Raw genomic sequence first — 16,230 nt, 5'->3', positions numbered from 1 at the left:
CACAAACAACCCTTTAAGTGGGCTCTGCATGAAAAAAAAAAACATATCAAACCAATTTAATACGTCCCGTTTAATTCTGAAATAAAAAAAAATCTGCCAACAAACTTTTCGTTTATTTTATGGAGAAGAATCAGCACTGCAGATTATGCTACGAAGTTAATGAGGCAATGCCGAACTGAAAAGACAGCCTAATTCTGGCAGGGTTTCCAGTATGTTAATTATGTTATTGTGTGAGAGATGCACTAACATTGATATCTAAATGATATACTATGGTGGAAAATTAGCTATTGCTTCAAGATATTTTACTGCACTGGAAGGTTCTCTCAATATCCAACCTGCCCCATATACACAGAGAACAAAAACTGGTCAAGAACCTGCACTAATCAGCTAATTTGCAAATAGCATATCTCACGCTTGTCGACTGCATATTACATCGGTATTAAACCCAAAAACAAACATTATTTTGCAGCTTACTAATACTTAGAGTAGATGCCTGCATTCGTTTTTATTTTCTCAGCTTTCTTTCTTTTATTTTCACCTGGTGAACTGGCCAGTATGGCTAGGTATAAAATTACCAGAGGCAAAAATTATGCTCTTAGACACACATGGGTGCCATTAGTTCTTAAAGGCTCCCCTGTATTGGCAAACACAATGCATTTGCAAATGAGACAAAACCACATGGTGCTGCACTTTAAAGAAAAAAAGGATCAGGAACATCTTTCCCCATGTTTCTGTGGGTAGGGCAGCCCACTGAAATAAATGGACTGCCTTACACGCAAAATGTAGCCACACAAACTTGAACCAAGCCTAGATTTTTTTTTTCCCATAAAAAAAAAAAAAAAAAAAAAAAAAAAAAAAAGGATGGTATACTTACCTGCTCTGTGCAAGGATATTGTACAGAGGTGGTCTCTTACCTTCTCTTCTGAGGTCCACCACCCTACCAGACTGAGAATGCTGTTGTCCACATCTCTCTGTTGCTCATTCATCCAGAGTGTAGGCACCCTAATACTACAGATGTGTTACTAGTCAGATCACCAGGTGAAAACACGGAGGGGGGGGGGGGCGCTGAAATAAAGAAAACCCAATGCAACCACCCCATCTAAAGATTGTGCATATTATTAAATTTTTGCTTTTGGGTTAAATGCCGTTTAAGGTATCACTGCCCATGCAACCAAACATTAGAAGTGAATGTATGGTAGCATTCCTGACCATGTACACGAAAGCCTTCTTTCACTGAAGACTTTGGAAAAATCAGCAAAAAAGCAAAGTTGAACCCACAAAGTCCATCAAACTATGATTTTTATCCCAGATTTATCTGCCAAGTTACAGCAGCTATTTGGAGCTGATAAAATCCTCATATCTCAAAGCTGCTAACCAGGTTGTTCATGCAGGGAATATTCCTCTATGGTTGTTTCATGGCATACACAGAGAAAAATGGGCTAAGTCTGGAAAATGGCATGTACCAATCTTGTATAATTCAAATCCTAATAAAAAATAGGATTTTTGTACTCGCCATGAAATCCTTTTCTAGGAGCTGACAGACACAGCTCCATATTCTTTACCATAGGGTTATTGCTGCCCTCTACAGGAGGAGGACTAGGCAGACATTACAAAAGCTTTGCTACGCCTCGTGGGCATCCCCAATTGGCATAATCCCCCACTTTGCTTAGAGATATTCAGTTTTGTAACAAGTAAAAGAAGCATAAAAACTCCTTTGTCAATGAACTCCATGAGAAAAGGACTTTACGGTAAGTACAAAAATCCCATTTTCTCTTCCGTTCATTGACAGACACAGCTCCATATTCTTTACCATAGGGATGTCCCAAAGCAGTGCCAAACAAGAGGGGTGGGAACAACCAACCCAGGGCTAAACACAAGCCAATCCAGACAATAGTAGCTCAACTAGAACAGGAACCCCACCTGAAATACACCCTCAAGAGGGAAAAACAGACCCTCTAAATTGTAGCCTGCAAAACTTTGCGGCCAAAAGGAGGTAACCGCAGATGCCAAAACATCCACTTTGTAAAACTTTGAAAAAAGTACACACCGATCCAAGCTGCCCACGTGCACACCTGCACCACTGATGCCTGATGATGGAAGGCCCAAGAAGCACTAAGTGCCCGAAGAGAATGTGCCGTCACAGGGAAAGGGAGGGAACCCGATCCTTAAGCGAATAAGCCTGGGTCACCGTTTGTCTGATCCATCTGGAAATGGTAGCAGAGGAAGCCCCTTCTGTGGCCCGTCCGCAATCATAAAGAGTTCGTCTGATCTCCGAAAGGACTTAGTGGCTGCCAAAATAGACCCGAGTAGCTCGACAACATCCATATAAGGCAAATTCTGTGGGAAGAGCTGGGATGAGCTGGCCTGGGACACAAGGGCGGCAGCACAATGTCCTCATTCAAACAGAAATGAGACAAGCTTTCGGGCGGAACAGCCGCCATGGTCGCAGGACCACCTAATCCATGTTAACCACCAAATAGGGAGAATGACAAAGCCGCCAACTCCGACACCCTGTAAGCAGAGGTGATAGCCACCAAAAAAAAAAAAAACAACACCTTTGTGACAGCTGATCTCCCGTATGTCTTCAAAGGGAGGTTTTGAAGAACCAACGGAACAAGGTTCCAATCCCACGATGGCAGAGGAGAATGTACAGACTAGTGATCAACCAATATATTTTTTTAATGCCGATACCGATATTTTGGTCATCGGATATCAGTATCGGCCGATATTTTTTGACATGTAAAAAATTTTTTTTTTTTTTTATAAAAAGGTACTCCTTGTGGAGGGATCTGGGGGTCTAAAAGACCCCAAACCCCTCTTCGGCACTGAAAAGCATTCAAAATGCCAAGTTTGGCTGCTTTGAATGCTGTCAGTTTTTTTAATTCGGCGCCGAGTACCCGGAAGTGATGTCATGACATCACTTCAGGGTTTTTTACATGGAGACCCGGGTCTTCTCTTCGGTGGCATCGGTGGCGGTAGGATGCCCGGTCTCCCGATGGGACACGAGCCACGGAAGGCAGCCGGAGGGGGGGGGGCGTCCCCTCCTGCTCCTTATGACAGCCGAGCGGCTTCTCAGCCACATCGGTTGTCATTACAAGTCAGCCAACCGTCTGCTATGGACACCGGTAAAGGGGTGATGCCTCTAGCTGCAGGCATCACCCCCAGTACATGCACTTTCCCTAAATATCGGCAATATCGGTAACCTCAGGGGCCGATTATGATATATCGGGGAAAGTGCGTATCTGCCCCCGATATGTCGGTGTTGCCGATAATCTATCGATCCCTAGTACAGATGGAGATGGAGTCAAATGACGAACCACTTGAAGGTATGTACGCACTAATGAATTTGGAAGGCAAAGCTCTTTGAAAAAAGACACTTAGCCTTTTACAGTGCTCAAGCCAGTTTCTGACCAACACTTCTTTAAAGAAAGGCCAGAACCTAAGCCACCCAAAAGGAACGAGGATTGACTTTGAACCGCACACCAGAAAATGTACACCTTTTAAGTCCGATGATCAAGCTTTCGAGAAGCAGATTTCCTCGCCTTCAACATGGTCGGATCACAGAGCCAGACAAGCTGTGTCTTTCAGCACCTGGCTCTCAACAGCCAGGCCGTCAAAGCCAGCGACCGTAAAACAGGATGGAAGATCAGCCCGAGACAACAGATTGTCCATGGGGAAGCCTCCAGGGGACGTCAGCGACCAGTCGCACCAGGTCGGCAAAACAAGACCAGGGAGGCCAGTCCGGAGCTACCAGAATGACAAGAATCCTCTGTAGAAGTCACAGAAGAAACTGGAGCGGAGGAAAGTTGTAAATCAGATGGTACCGCCTCCATGGAGCCACCAGAGCATCTGTGGGGTCTGCCAGAGGATCTTGTGACCTGGCCATGAACCTATGCATCTTTCTGTTGAGCCGAGACACAAACACATCCACCACGAGGGTGCCCCACTGCAGATAAATCTGATGAAACACGTCCGGATGAAAGGACCATTCCCCCTTGGTCCAACACCTGACCACTGAGGTAATCCAACTGCCAATTTTCCACCCTGGAAATGTGCACGGCGGACAGGGCCAGAACAAACAATTCTCCCCATCGGAGAATGCCGGACACCTCCACTAACACACTCTTTGTGCCACACTGGTGATCCACATAAGCCACAGCCAAGGCATTGTCCATTTGAATCCACCCCAGGAGCCCCCACCAGAGCTGCTCTGTCCAATGATCCAGGCAAAGCCTGATCACTAAAAAAAAAAAAAGTTCCAAGACATTGATGGACTTTTCCAACTCCCAACAGCCCTGGGCCGAGTTCAGCCCCAGGACACCTCCCCACTCAGACAGGCTGGCATCTGTCGTGACCACTGTCCAGTACAAGTGTAGAAAGGACTTACCCTGTAGTAAGGTCGGGGAGCGCAGCCTGACTTTAAACACTTTGTCCAGCGACATGGGATACTTGTCCCATTTGAACAGAATCTCCTTTTGAAGGAGTCTCATGTAGAACTGTACAAACAAGACCGCCTCAAAAAGGTGGACACCATCAGGCCCAACACTCGCATGCACGTCGAAGGGACAACCACGTGTGGGCTAGCAACAGTTGAATCGCAGAATGCAACTTCTGCAACTTTTCCAGAGGAAGGAAAACTCTGGCTAGAGCTAAATCCAGAGTCAGCCCCAGAAAATCCAATCTCCTGGTTGGATTCAGGGCTGACCTTTGAAATTTCGGCCATCAGAGCAGACAGAGACTCTGCTCGCAAGAGGAGGTCGTCCAGGTACCCAGTACAGTGATCTCCTGCTCACCCAGCAATGCCAATACCGGGGTCAACACTTTCATGAAGAACCGAGGAGCGGAGGCTAGACTAGAGGGATTGACCACCCCAGGGAGTACCCGCACCCCACACCGCATCCAGGGAAGGAGAGGAGGGAGCCCTTACTAACTGATCCAGCGAAGCATGCGGGTAACACTTCCAAGACAGGAACCTGCTCACCACTAAAGTGGGGGAGCAAGCAGCCAGAAGGAACGCTGCAACTCAGGCTGAGGCTTGGTTGTATGCGACCTTGCGAGACATTTAACTCGCGGGCCAGCCCCTCGCCAGTGGTGCTATTTCATGGCCAACCGAGCGCGGAGCTACGGTCTGCACGTGCTGGCCGGGCTGAGGGGACCACTGGAACTTCAATCGTCCACCCCGTTGCTCAGCTCGGCAGTAGCTAGATCTCCACAGGAAAAAAAAAACAGGAAGAAATCCCAAAACAAAAACAGCAAAAAAAATAGTCAAAAATGCCAGGACCTAGGGCTGGAAACTGTAAACAGGTTTCAGTAAAAACCCTGAAAATTTTCCTTAGAACCAGGACAATCACCCCTTGAAGCAATAGGTCTTGTACTACCCCAAACAGACCCTGTAAACGCCTTGGGGACAGACAAGTTGGAAGGGAAGAACCTTGCAAGGGAATAATAGTGAAACTCGATCTAGTAGCTGGACCGAATTACTTTGTGGACCCACTTGTCTTGTACCAGGGAGGTCCAGAAAACGAAGACGTCCCCCCCACCCCCGATCTGGGTGAGGGCGCACCTTCAAGCTGAAGGAGCCTTGTTCATGGGTCTGGAGAAGCCCACTCTCTGCTTGCCAGACGAGGTTCATTTGGATCCTCCAGAGGAGGCCCTGAAAGGTCTCAAGCCCTTGTAGGTCGCCCCTGAGGAAGAAAAAACTTCCAATGAGCCGAGTTCCCTGACCATAGAAGCCTGCAGAAGAAAAGTACTCTTTCCGCCTGGGAGACCTTTAATGATGTCATCCAGGATAGCCCCAAACAGGCCATCCCCTTGAAAGGGAAGATTAGTCAAGACCTTTTTAGGAGGCTGGTCCGCAGACCAGCATTTAAGCCAGAAGACACGCCGAAGGACCCCTGCCGAAACAGAGAACCGAGCCACTAGGGGAGCCGCATCCAAAGAGGCATCACAGATAAACTGCAGTCCCTGGACTAGCTGGTCTACCAGCTCAGCAAAGGCAGGGGGAGCTGTTCTCCCTCTAGGTTGCGATGTAAAAGCTTAGCCCACTCGGTCAGAGTTTGCGATACCGGGGCAATGGTGAATACTGGCCTCAGGTCCGAACCAGCCAGAGAGTACTTATTTTACGGGCCACAGCCTCCACCTTCCTGTCAGCTGGATTCTTAAAGGCCGTGAACTCTTCATACGGAATCATAGTTGCCTTGTTCAACCTGGAAACAGGAGGGTCCACCACCGATGGAACAGTCCACTTCTTAAGGGACCCCTCTCATAGGGGTAATGCCTAGTAAATCGCTTAGGAACCCCAAGGGGACACTCTGGTCGTCCCAACTCTTTAGCGACCACTCTGTCAAAATGGGCAGGGAAAGAAAACATCTTTGCTGCTCTAGATGGCTTGTGAGGGACGCAAAGGACTCCAGGACCGCCATCAGTGCATCGATGCAACCCGAAGGGTCCCGCAGCCTCAGAGAAGGGGGGATCAGGTGGGGAGATGTGCTCCAAAGACTACATAAATCACCAGGGGGACCCTTAAAGTGTAAATTACTGCAAAGGGACAACCCCACCACGCTGGCAGCACCACCCGGTTGCCAGACACAAAGCACCATGCGATCCTAAGCAGAGAGGGAGAGAAACCCACCAGACTCCTCACCCAGCAGAAACAGGCACCTGCAGCCACCAGGATAATCTGCACTCCACGTGTGGCAATCAGGAAGTGAAAAGATCCAGGAGTCAGCACCAGGGGATGGGGAGGGGCTCCCACCGCCAAAATCGACACCCACAGGGCTTCACTGTCATGGCCGCCGCTATTTTCAATGGCAAACCACTGCAAAATGGCAGCGGGACTACACAAACATGGCTGCCATGCATAGAAACACACAGGCTACAGCAAAATGGTGGCCCTGTGCGGCACCACAAGTCTTTCAGGGACGCAGGAGGATTCACTAGGCCTCAAGGACAGGCCCAGGCAGGACGGAGGGCGCTGGCAGGAGCCCCCACCACGTACAAACCCCCTCGCACAGCCGATCGTCCGGTCGCTGGAGGCGCACCCCCCGGCCCCCCATAGCCCGCATAGTGTCCTGTCCCCACCCCAGGAGATGGACCAGACCACCCACACAGCCCCCAGCATAAGGGGGGTAGGATGGGGGACAGATGAAAGGGAGGTGCCTAACAGGAAGGAGGGAAACCTGGGGGTCCGGCCGTGCCAAAGAAGGGGCCCACGTCCACACCAAAACCCTCCAGGGGAAGAGGGGGGACAGCTACTCGCCATACCAGGAACCAGGCAGGCACAGTTTCAGACAGAACCCCTCTCCATCTAAATGGGGAGGGGGGCTGTCGGCTAGGAGGAACGCTGCGACTCGGGCAGAGACCCGGTCGTATGCGACCTCACAGGCCAGCCCCCGTCCAGTAGGTCTATTACACGGCTGACCTAGCTCTGAGCTGAAGTCTGCGTGTGCTCGCCAGACTAAGGTGACCACTAAGGATCTAGATTATCCAGCCCGTCGCCCAGTCTGGCAGTTGATTGTAGATCTCACAGGAAAAAAAGAAAAAACCATGAGAAAAAATTTCTATCTAAAATGAAAAAAAATTGCCAGGAACTAGGTCCTTACTCCTGACTAGGCAGAAGAAAAAACTGAGTACTTATAGCAAGGAGAGGGACTATACCCCCCTTGGGACTGCATATAGGCGTAGCCAGATAAATTTTCTGCCTAGTGTCCTACTCCTGTACATAGTTACATAGTTAGTGAGATTGAAAAAAAGACATCAGTCCATCCAGTTCAACCTATGATGCGTGTGTGTGTTTGCTTTTAACCGTACATCGTATACCCCTGTATGTTGTGGTCTCTAAGGTGCCCATCTACTAGTTTTTTGAAACTATCAATGCTCCCTGCTGATACGACTGCTTGTAGGGGACTGTAGGGGGCAGTATAACCCAATGGTTATGAAGATCAGGAGCTGTGTCCGTCAATGAACGAAAGAGAAATTTAGGTACCATCAATGTAACTTGAAAAGGCAATTTGTTTGAATTGTTTTTTTTTTTTTTTTTGTGTATATGCCCCTTTCCCAGAAGCAAACCATATCTGCACTATTTGACTTATCAATGCAATTATCTAAACAGAAATATCAAGCTTGCCTAAAAAGTTGCATTTGGGTTATCCCACCAGGTTTGTGATAAAACAACTCCTATAAGGCTAAAGGTCATGTAGGTAGTTCTAAAACAAGTTTTTTTTATTTCTGCATATAAAAACATAACATGTAGTGGGTAGCATGCAATTTTTTATGTATACATTATTTTATATATAGGCCATAAACAGAACTATAGAGACATATGAAATCATGAGATCAATAAATTGCCCTGTTTCACCTATTGTTTAGTAGGATTGCTTATTTTAAATGAGGGATGTTAAAATAGACCATAAAATAGAATAGAAAAACTTGAATATATAAAATGTTGGTTAGGTCTCATTAAGAATATTTAAAAATAGTAAAAAAAAAAAAATGTGTAAATGCAATCAATTGTCAGATCTCTAAAAATCAGAATTGTTGGTAAGAAGAAAGCAAGTGTGTATGGGATGATACCCTAAAATAATTAATGGGGTTGTACCTAAACTACTACATTGTACCAGAAGGTTTTGAAATTTAAAATACTAACACTATAAAAAACAAAGTCCAAATATGACTTGAAAATGTGTGCAGCACTGTCCAAAAGAGAGGACATGCGTAATAAAGCTCAACTGCTATTGAGGATAGATTGCTGCAGCTTCACTTGTTTGTCATTGATTTCTTTCAATGACAACTAGAATGGCTGAGCTGGTCACAATGACAGGCACGTGAATTTGGTTTGTCAAAATAGCTCGCAATATGTACTGCAATTAAAAAGCAGTATAAAAGCAGTTACTCAACCAGTTAACTCATCAGAAAGTCACAAAAGCATTTTAAAATGTTAAATCCACACAATTTTTTATATGACGAATATACATTAGAGTTTGATAGAACAAAGGCGCTTAACTGGTATCTCACAATACCTTACACCCCTCGATGACTTGTTGCAGTCATCCTCTTACCTGGATTTTGGCTATAAAACGGCCCTCCGTTTATCTGATTTTGAAGATTTGGCTGTGAGGTCATAGATGGAGGACGACGATATGGAAGAGAACCTCCTATTGTTGGTGGTGTGTGTCGTGACGCTGGTCTGTTCATACTGTAGAACTGAGCAGGGTGACCTAAACATGCAGAAGCAAACAGAGTGCAAAATTACCTAAAACACAAGAGCAATTAGCTTTACGTATTTTTTTCAGTTTGTTATCAAGAAAATAAAACAATCAATTTGCAAACATAAAATATTCAACCTATAACCAAAAAAAATTGGATTTTTGACTTACCGTAAAATCTATTTCTCTTGATGTTCATTGACGGACAAGACTTCTTATTCTTCTTAACCATTGGTTATAAATGGCCCCTACAAGAGAAGGACACTAGGCAGGAAAAAGCTTGACTATGCCTATGGGCAGTCCCAGGGGGTATACACCTACACTCAGCTATAGGCACTCAGTTTTGTTACAAGCTGTGTCAGAAGAATTACAACTCCACAGAGGGGCGGGTGCTGTGTCCATCAATGAACATCAGAGAAATGAATTTTACGGTAAGACAAAAATTCCATTTCCTCTTTCGATCATTGATGTACACAGCTCCTGATCTTTATAACCATTGGGACGTCCCAAAGCAGTGTTAAACATGAGGGGTGGGAACAGCAAAAAAATTCCCAAGGCTAAAACAGTAGCCAACCATGCAACCAAAAACTGGAACCCACCTGAAAAAAAACAATACACCCTCAAAGAAGATCAGGTCCCCTAAACAGCAGAACGCAAAACCTTGCGGCCAAAAGAAGCATCCGCAGATGCCAGCACTTCCACTTTATAAAACTTTGTGAAAGTGTGCACCTACAACCAGGTGGCCACCTTGCAAACCTGCGTCACCGACGCCTGATGATGGAAGGCCCAGGAGGCCCGAGTAGAGTACCCTTGACAGGGAAAGGAGGAACCAGACCCCTGATGTAATAGACCTGAATAACTGTGTCTGATCCATCTAGAAATGTTCGCAGAGGAAGCGGACAACCCTTTCCGAGGCCCATCCCTGAGACAACCTTTGGGAGGAATGACGGACAGGGGCAAAGAACCACCACTCTGTGAATCACCAAGTAAGGTGAACGACAGGATAATGCTGCCAGTTCCGACACCCAGCATGCAGAGGTGATAGCCATCAAAAAAGTCACCTTCTGAGACAGCGTAAGCAAGGGAATCTCCCGAAGATTCTCAAAGAGCGGCTTCTGAAGGACTGAAAGCCCTAAATTGAGGTCCCAAGGTGGCAATAGAGACCACACTGGAGGAACCGAAATGTTGGACTCCCTGAAGAAAGGTACATACCAGAGAGTGTGTGGCCAAGGATTGTTGGAAGACCACCAAAGCAGACACCTGGCTCTTGATGGTACTCAAGGACAATTTCATTTCAACCCCCTGTTGAAGGAAGGTTAAGATCGGAGCCACTGAGAAGGAGCGAGGAAGAACCTCAAGAGACTCGCACCACGCAATGTACTACTTCTTCTAGGAAGATCTACCATTGTACATGGAAGATTTCCTAGCTTATAACAGCGCTGGAATCATCGACTCAGACAAACCTATTCATCAGCACCTGTCGTTCAACAGCCAAGCCGTCAAAGCCATCTACTGTAAAGCAAGATGGAAGATTGGTCCTGGGGACAGCAGATCCTCCCTGAGAGGCAGCTTCAAAGGAATGTCGGCGACCAGCCGCACCAGATCAACGTACCAAGCCCGGCGAGGCCAGTCCGGAGCCACTAAAATAGCCAGAATCCCTTCTGCCTCGATCCTGCGCAGAAGTCTTGGCAGAAGCTTGAGAGGAGGGATTGCGTAAAATCAGACAATACTGACCCCACGGGGCCACCAGTACGTCTGCGGTGTGCGCCAGAGGATCCCCTGACCGAGCTACAAACCTCTGCACCTTTTTGTTGAACCGACACCATCGGATACACCACCAGAGACACAACTGATGAAACACCTCCGGATGAAGGGACCACTCCCCTTGGTCCAATGCCTGCTGACTGAGGTAATCCGCCTGCCAGTTTTCTACCCCATGAAAGTATACAGTGGAGAGTGCTGGAATGAACCCCTGAGTAGAATTTTTGCCGAGAACGCCTCCCCAGCCGGACAGGCTGGCATCTGTGGTGACCACTGTCCAACAAGGGGAGAAGGGATTTGCCCAGCCGAAGTGCTGGAGAGCAAAGCCACAATATCAGGGACTCCTTTGTTCCCCGGCTCAGCCAGATCTGATTTCCAGAGACTGCAGAGTCTTGTCCCATTTTGCCACAATCTCCCTGTGCAGGGACCTCGTAAGGAACAGTGCAAATGGAACCACTTCGAAGGTAGACACCATCAGGCCCAGCACACGAATGCAAGCCCGGAGGGATGACCATCTGGATAGCAGGAGATGAATTGCAGCCTGCAATTTCTGGAGTTTGTCCAGAAGAAAGAGCACTCTGAAGGCCGAGTCCAGAGTCAGACCCAGATAGTCCAGCTTTGTCGACGGAACCAGAGCAGACTTCTGAGAATTCAGAAACCAGCCAAACTCCCTCAGAGTTCGTACGGTGATTTCCAAGTTTTCCACCAGAGCAGTAGGAGACTCCGCTCGCAGAAGGAGGTAGTTTAATAGCCCATTACCACGATCCCCGATGGAGTAACAATGCCAACACCGGGGCTAACACTTTTGTGAAGACCCGTGGAGCAGAGGCGAGACCAATCAGTGACGCCACAAACTGATAATGCTCCTCCCCAACGGCAAAGCGGAGGAAGCGCTAGTGACCGGCACTTATTGGAATGTGAAGGTAGGCGTCCTTGATGTTTATAGAAGCGAGAAAATCCCCCTGATGTAGGGACGCCACTACCGTGCAAACTGACTCCATTCGGAAACTTCTGTACCCGCACAAAGCAGTTAAGCGCCTTGAGGTCTAGAAGTGGATGTACCTTTCCTTCCTTCCTGGGAACTGTAAACAGGTTTGAGTAAAAATGAAAATGTTCCGGAACCAGGACAATCACCCCTTGAACAGGTCTTGTATCACCCCAAACAGACCCTGTCCTGCAGTCCGGGCACAGGCGCAAGTTGGAAGGAAAAAACGTTGCCAGGGGACAAGGGCGAAACTTGATATTGTAGCCGGGCCGAATTACTTCATAGACCCACTTGTCTTGTTCCAGGGAAGTCCATGGGTCCGGAAACCAGCGAAGGACACCCCCCCCCTCCATACAGGTAAGGGCGCACCTTCATGCTGAAGGAGCCTTGTCCGGAGAAGCCCGCTCTCGGCTTGCCAGACCAGGTTAGTTTGGATCCTCCAGAGAAGGCCCTGAAAGGCTTCGAGCTCTTGTCAGTCAACCCTGAGGAATGAAAAAACAAAAAAAAACAAAAAAAAAAAAAAAACGTATGAGCCGAGGGGAAGGGCCCACGTCTACAAGGTTCCTTACCCATAGCAGCCTGCGGAAGAAAAGTACTCTTTCCCCCTCAGACCTTTAATGGGGTCATCCAGGGTAGCCCTACGCAGGCGATCCCCTTGAAAGGGGAGATCAGCCAAGGGTTTTTTTTTTTTTAGAAGACTGGTCTGGAGACCAGCATTTAAGCCAAAAGACACGCCGAAGGACCACTGCCGAAACAAAGCCGAACGACTAGGGGAGCCGCATCCAAAGAGGCATAACAGATAAACTGCAGCCCCTGGACCAGCTGGTCTGCCAGCTCAGCAAAGGCAGGGGGGAGCTGTTCTCCCTCTAGGTCATGGCATAAAAGTTTAGCCCAATCGGTCAGAGTTTGCAACACCAGGCTACCAGAATACCAGTCTCAGTGCCGAACAGCCAGAGTGTACATATTACAGGCCACAGCCTCCGCCTTCCTGTCAGCCAGATCCTCAAAGGCCGTGGACTCTTCAATCGGAATCATGGTTGCCTTGTTCAATCTGGAATCAGGAGGATCCCCCACTGGTGGAACAGTCCACTTCTTAACCACTTGCCGACCGCCGCACGACTATCTACGTTGGCGGTCAGCCCCTCACAGGCAAAGTGGCGTAGGGCTACGTCACTAGCTTGTGAGGGTCTCACAGACCACCATGCCCCCCCCCCCCCGCGCGTGTGACCGGGGGACCCGATGTCCGCCGGTCACTCTGCGATCGGCGGGGGAGAGGGAGAAAGTCAGGCGGCTTGTGTAAACAAGCTGCCTGTCATTCTCCCCTGTGTATGAAGGATGATCATACGGTTCTACAATGTAGAACCGTTGATCACTCTTCATACATCTGAAGCCACAGCCAATCACAGTAGAAAGCACGCCCCTAGGGACACACATAGCCCCTCCCTTTCAAAAAAAAGTTAACCCCTTCACTGCCAGTGTATTTTTACAGTAACAGTGCATATGTATAGCACTGATTACTGTAGAAATGTCACTGGTAACCCCAAAAGTGGCAAAAATGTCAGTCAAGGGTCCGATCTGTCCGCCGCAATGTCGCAAAAAGAAAAAAAAAAAAAATCGCAGATCGCCGCCATTACGCGTTAAAAAAAAAAAGACAAAAATCTTTCCCTTTGTTAGTAAACGCGATAACTTTTGCGCAAACCAATCAAAATCCGCTTTTTGCGATTTTTTTTTACCAAACATAGGTAGCATAAAACAAATTGGCCGAAAATGTTAAAAAATTTTGATTTTTACATTTTTTTGGGGGGGAATTTCATATAAAAAAATGTGAAAAATATTGCTATTTTTGCAAAATGTACGCTCTTTTTTTGTTTATAGCGCGTGATCAAAAAAAAAAAAAAAAAAAAAAAATCGCACAGGTGATCAAATACCACCAAAAGAAAGCTCTGTTTGTGGGAAAAAAAGGACGCCAAATTTGTTTAGATACAGCGTCGCACGACCGCGCAATTGTCTGTTAAAGTCACGCAGTGCCGAATCGCAAAATAGGCCCTGGTCAGGAAGGGGGTAAAATCTTCCGGGGCTTAAGTGGTTAATAAGGGACTTCTCATAGGGGTAATGCCTAGTAAAATCGCCTATGGACCCCAAGGGGACGACTTGGTCATCCCAACTCTTTAACCACAATTCTGTCAAACTAGGTGGGGAAAAGAAACACCTTTGCCTCTCTAGATGGCTTGTGAGTGACAAAGGGAACCTGCGGCTCCATTGCAGCTGCAGCCTCTATCTTCAAGGTCTCACGCACAGATACAATCAGTGCTTCCACCAGCGCCTTTTCGTGCGCAGTTGCAGATGTGGAGGAATCATCCTCACTATCAGAGGACTTTGGGCGCATGGTCGCAGACCCAGCAGGGTGACCCTCTTCCAGGGCAGCCAAATCAGATTCAGAATGAGGCAGGGGAAGGCAGGAGGTGTTTTTTGCTAGCCCGTTGCCCGAAAGCCTCCTCCATCCACAAGGGATGGACACAAGGAACTCCAGGACCGCCTTCAGTGCATCAATGGATGGTTGGGACCCGGCGGGCCCCACAGCCTCAGAGGAAATCAGGTGGGGAGATGCGCTCCAAAGACTCCATGAGTCACCAGGGGGACCCCACAAAAAGTGTAAAAACACTGTATAGGGGCAACCCCCACCGCACTGGCAGCACCACCTGGTCGCTAGGCACAAAGCACCAAGTAATCCTTGCAGAAACAGTCACCTGCAGCCACCAGGATAATATGCACTCCACGTGCAACAATCAGGAAGTGAGAAGATCCAGGAGTCAGCACCAGGGGATGAGGAGGTACTCCCACAGTTGAAATCCCTGCCCACAGGGCTTCACTGTCATGGCCATTGCTATTTTCAATTGCAAACCACCGCAAAATGGCCACCGGACTACACAAACATGGCCGCTGTGCATAGAAACACACAAGCTACAGCAAAATGACGGACCCGCACAGCACCACGAGTCTCCCAGGGTCTCAGAAGGGATCCCTAGGCCTCCAGGACAGGCCCAGGCAGGACGGGGGAGCCCCCACCAGGTACAACCCCCCTTTGTAGAACTGATCGTCCCGTCGCCGAGGAGGCAACCCCAGCCCCCCATCGTCAGCATAGCGCCCTGTCCCCACCGAAGGTGGACCAGACCACTCAAACAGCCCCAGCATAAGTGGAGGGGGCGTAGGTTGGGTGGCCAGATGAAGGGGGGTCCCTGACGGGAAAGAGGGGAACCCGGAGGGGCGACATTCCCAAGGAGGGGCTCACATCCACACCAAGACCCTCCAAGGGGAGAGCTACTCGCCATACCAGGAACCAGGCGGGCACCACTCCAGACAGAACCTCCTCTCCATCGAAATAGGGGGGGGGGGCGGTCGGCCAGGAGGAACGTTGCGACTCGTGCCGAGACCCAGTCGTATGTAACCTCGTGAGGCATTTAACTCGTAGGCCAGCCCCCGTCCAATGGGGCTATGACGCGGCCAAACTAGCGCAGAGCTGAGGTCTGTGCGCGTTCGCTGGCCAAACTGGGGTGACCACTAGATCTAGATAATCCAGCCCGTCGCCCAGTTCAGCAGTTGATTTTGGATGAAATTTTTCTCCTGGTTTTTTCCTGTGAGATCTGCATTAGAAAAAATTGCCAGGACCAGAGATCCCAGCAGGGAACTAGGTCCTTACTCCTGACTAGGCAGAAAAAAAAAAAACTGAGTAACTATAGCATAGAGAGGGAGTATAACCCCTGGGACAGCCCATAGGTGTAGCCAGATTCTTTTTCTGCCTAGTGTCCTCCCCTCCTGTAGGGAGCAGTATAACCAAATTGTCATGAAGATCAGGAGCTGTGTCCATCAATGAACGAAAGAGAAATCGCACTTCTACAGAACGACAAGTAATAGCTAAAAGAACAAAATACTGTTACTGTTTTAGAGTATCTAAAGCCATTTTTTTCATTTTGGATAGCGTGGAAGAGTTCAAATTTGTTTTTTTATTGCTGTCTGCGTCCTCGATAGGGAAATTTACCCCATCTTTCTTTTATAGACACCAGAACTAGAAGGTAAAAGGTACCAGAACTAGGAGGTAAAATCTGAAACTATGCTTTGTTACTTGGTCTAGGAAAGGGGTCTTCCAAAGGGGATACTTGTTGTGGTGCCAACTAAGAGATTTCCTTTACTTAGGAAGTGAGAGTAGATCTATCTCAATTTGGATAGATCTACTTACTTCCCGTGTCAGGAAACAAAAACCAAATCCTACTACATTTAATGCTC

General features: G+C 48.0%; 1 protein-coding gene across 27 annotated transcripts in view; it reads right to left on the bottom strand.

Moving 5' to 3' along the window:
• ABI2 (abl interactor 2) overlaps positions 1-16,230 on the bottom strand; it is a 136,059-nt gene that overhangs the window by 45,565 nt on the left and 74,264 nt on the right. For all 27 annotated transcript variants that reach the window (XM_082260736.1, XM_082260733.1, XM_082260734.1 and 24 more), the window contains one exon: positions 9,057-9,215. In XM_082260736.1, the coding sequence (XP_082116862.1) occupies positions 9,057-9,215 (159 nt within the window). The remainder of the gene's footprint in view (positions 1-9,056; positions 9,216-16,230) is intronic.

The sequence above is a fragment of the Pelophylax lessonae genome (genome assembly GCF_965119305.1).
Source record: "Pelophylax lessonae genome assembly, chromosome: 6".
Classification (NCBI taxonomy): domain Eukaryota; kingdom Metazoa; phylum Chordata; class Amphibia; order Anura; family Ranidae; genus Pelophylax; species Pelophylax lessonae.
Note: the sequence above shows the minus strand (reverse complement) of the source record. Positions and strands in the feature narration are given on the sequence as shown.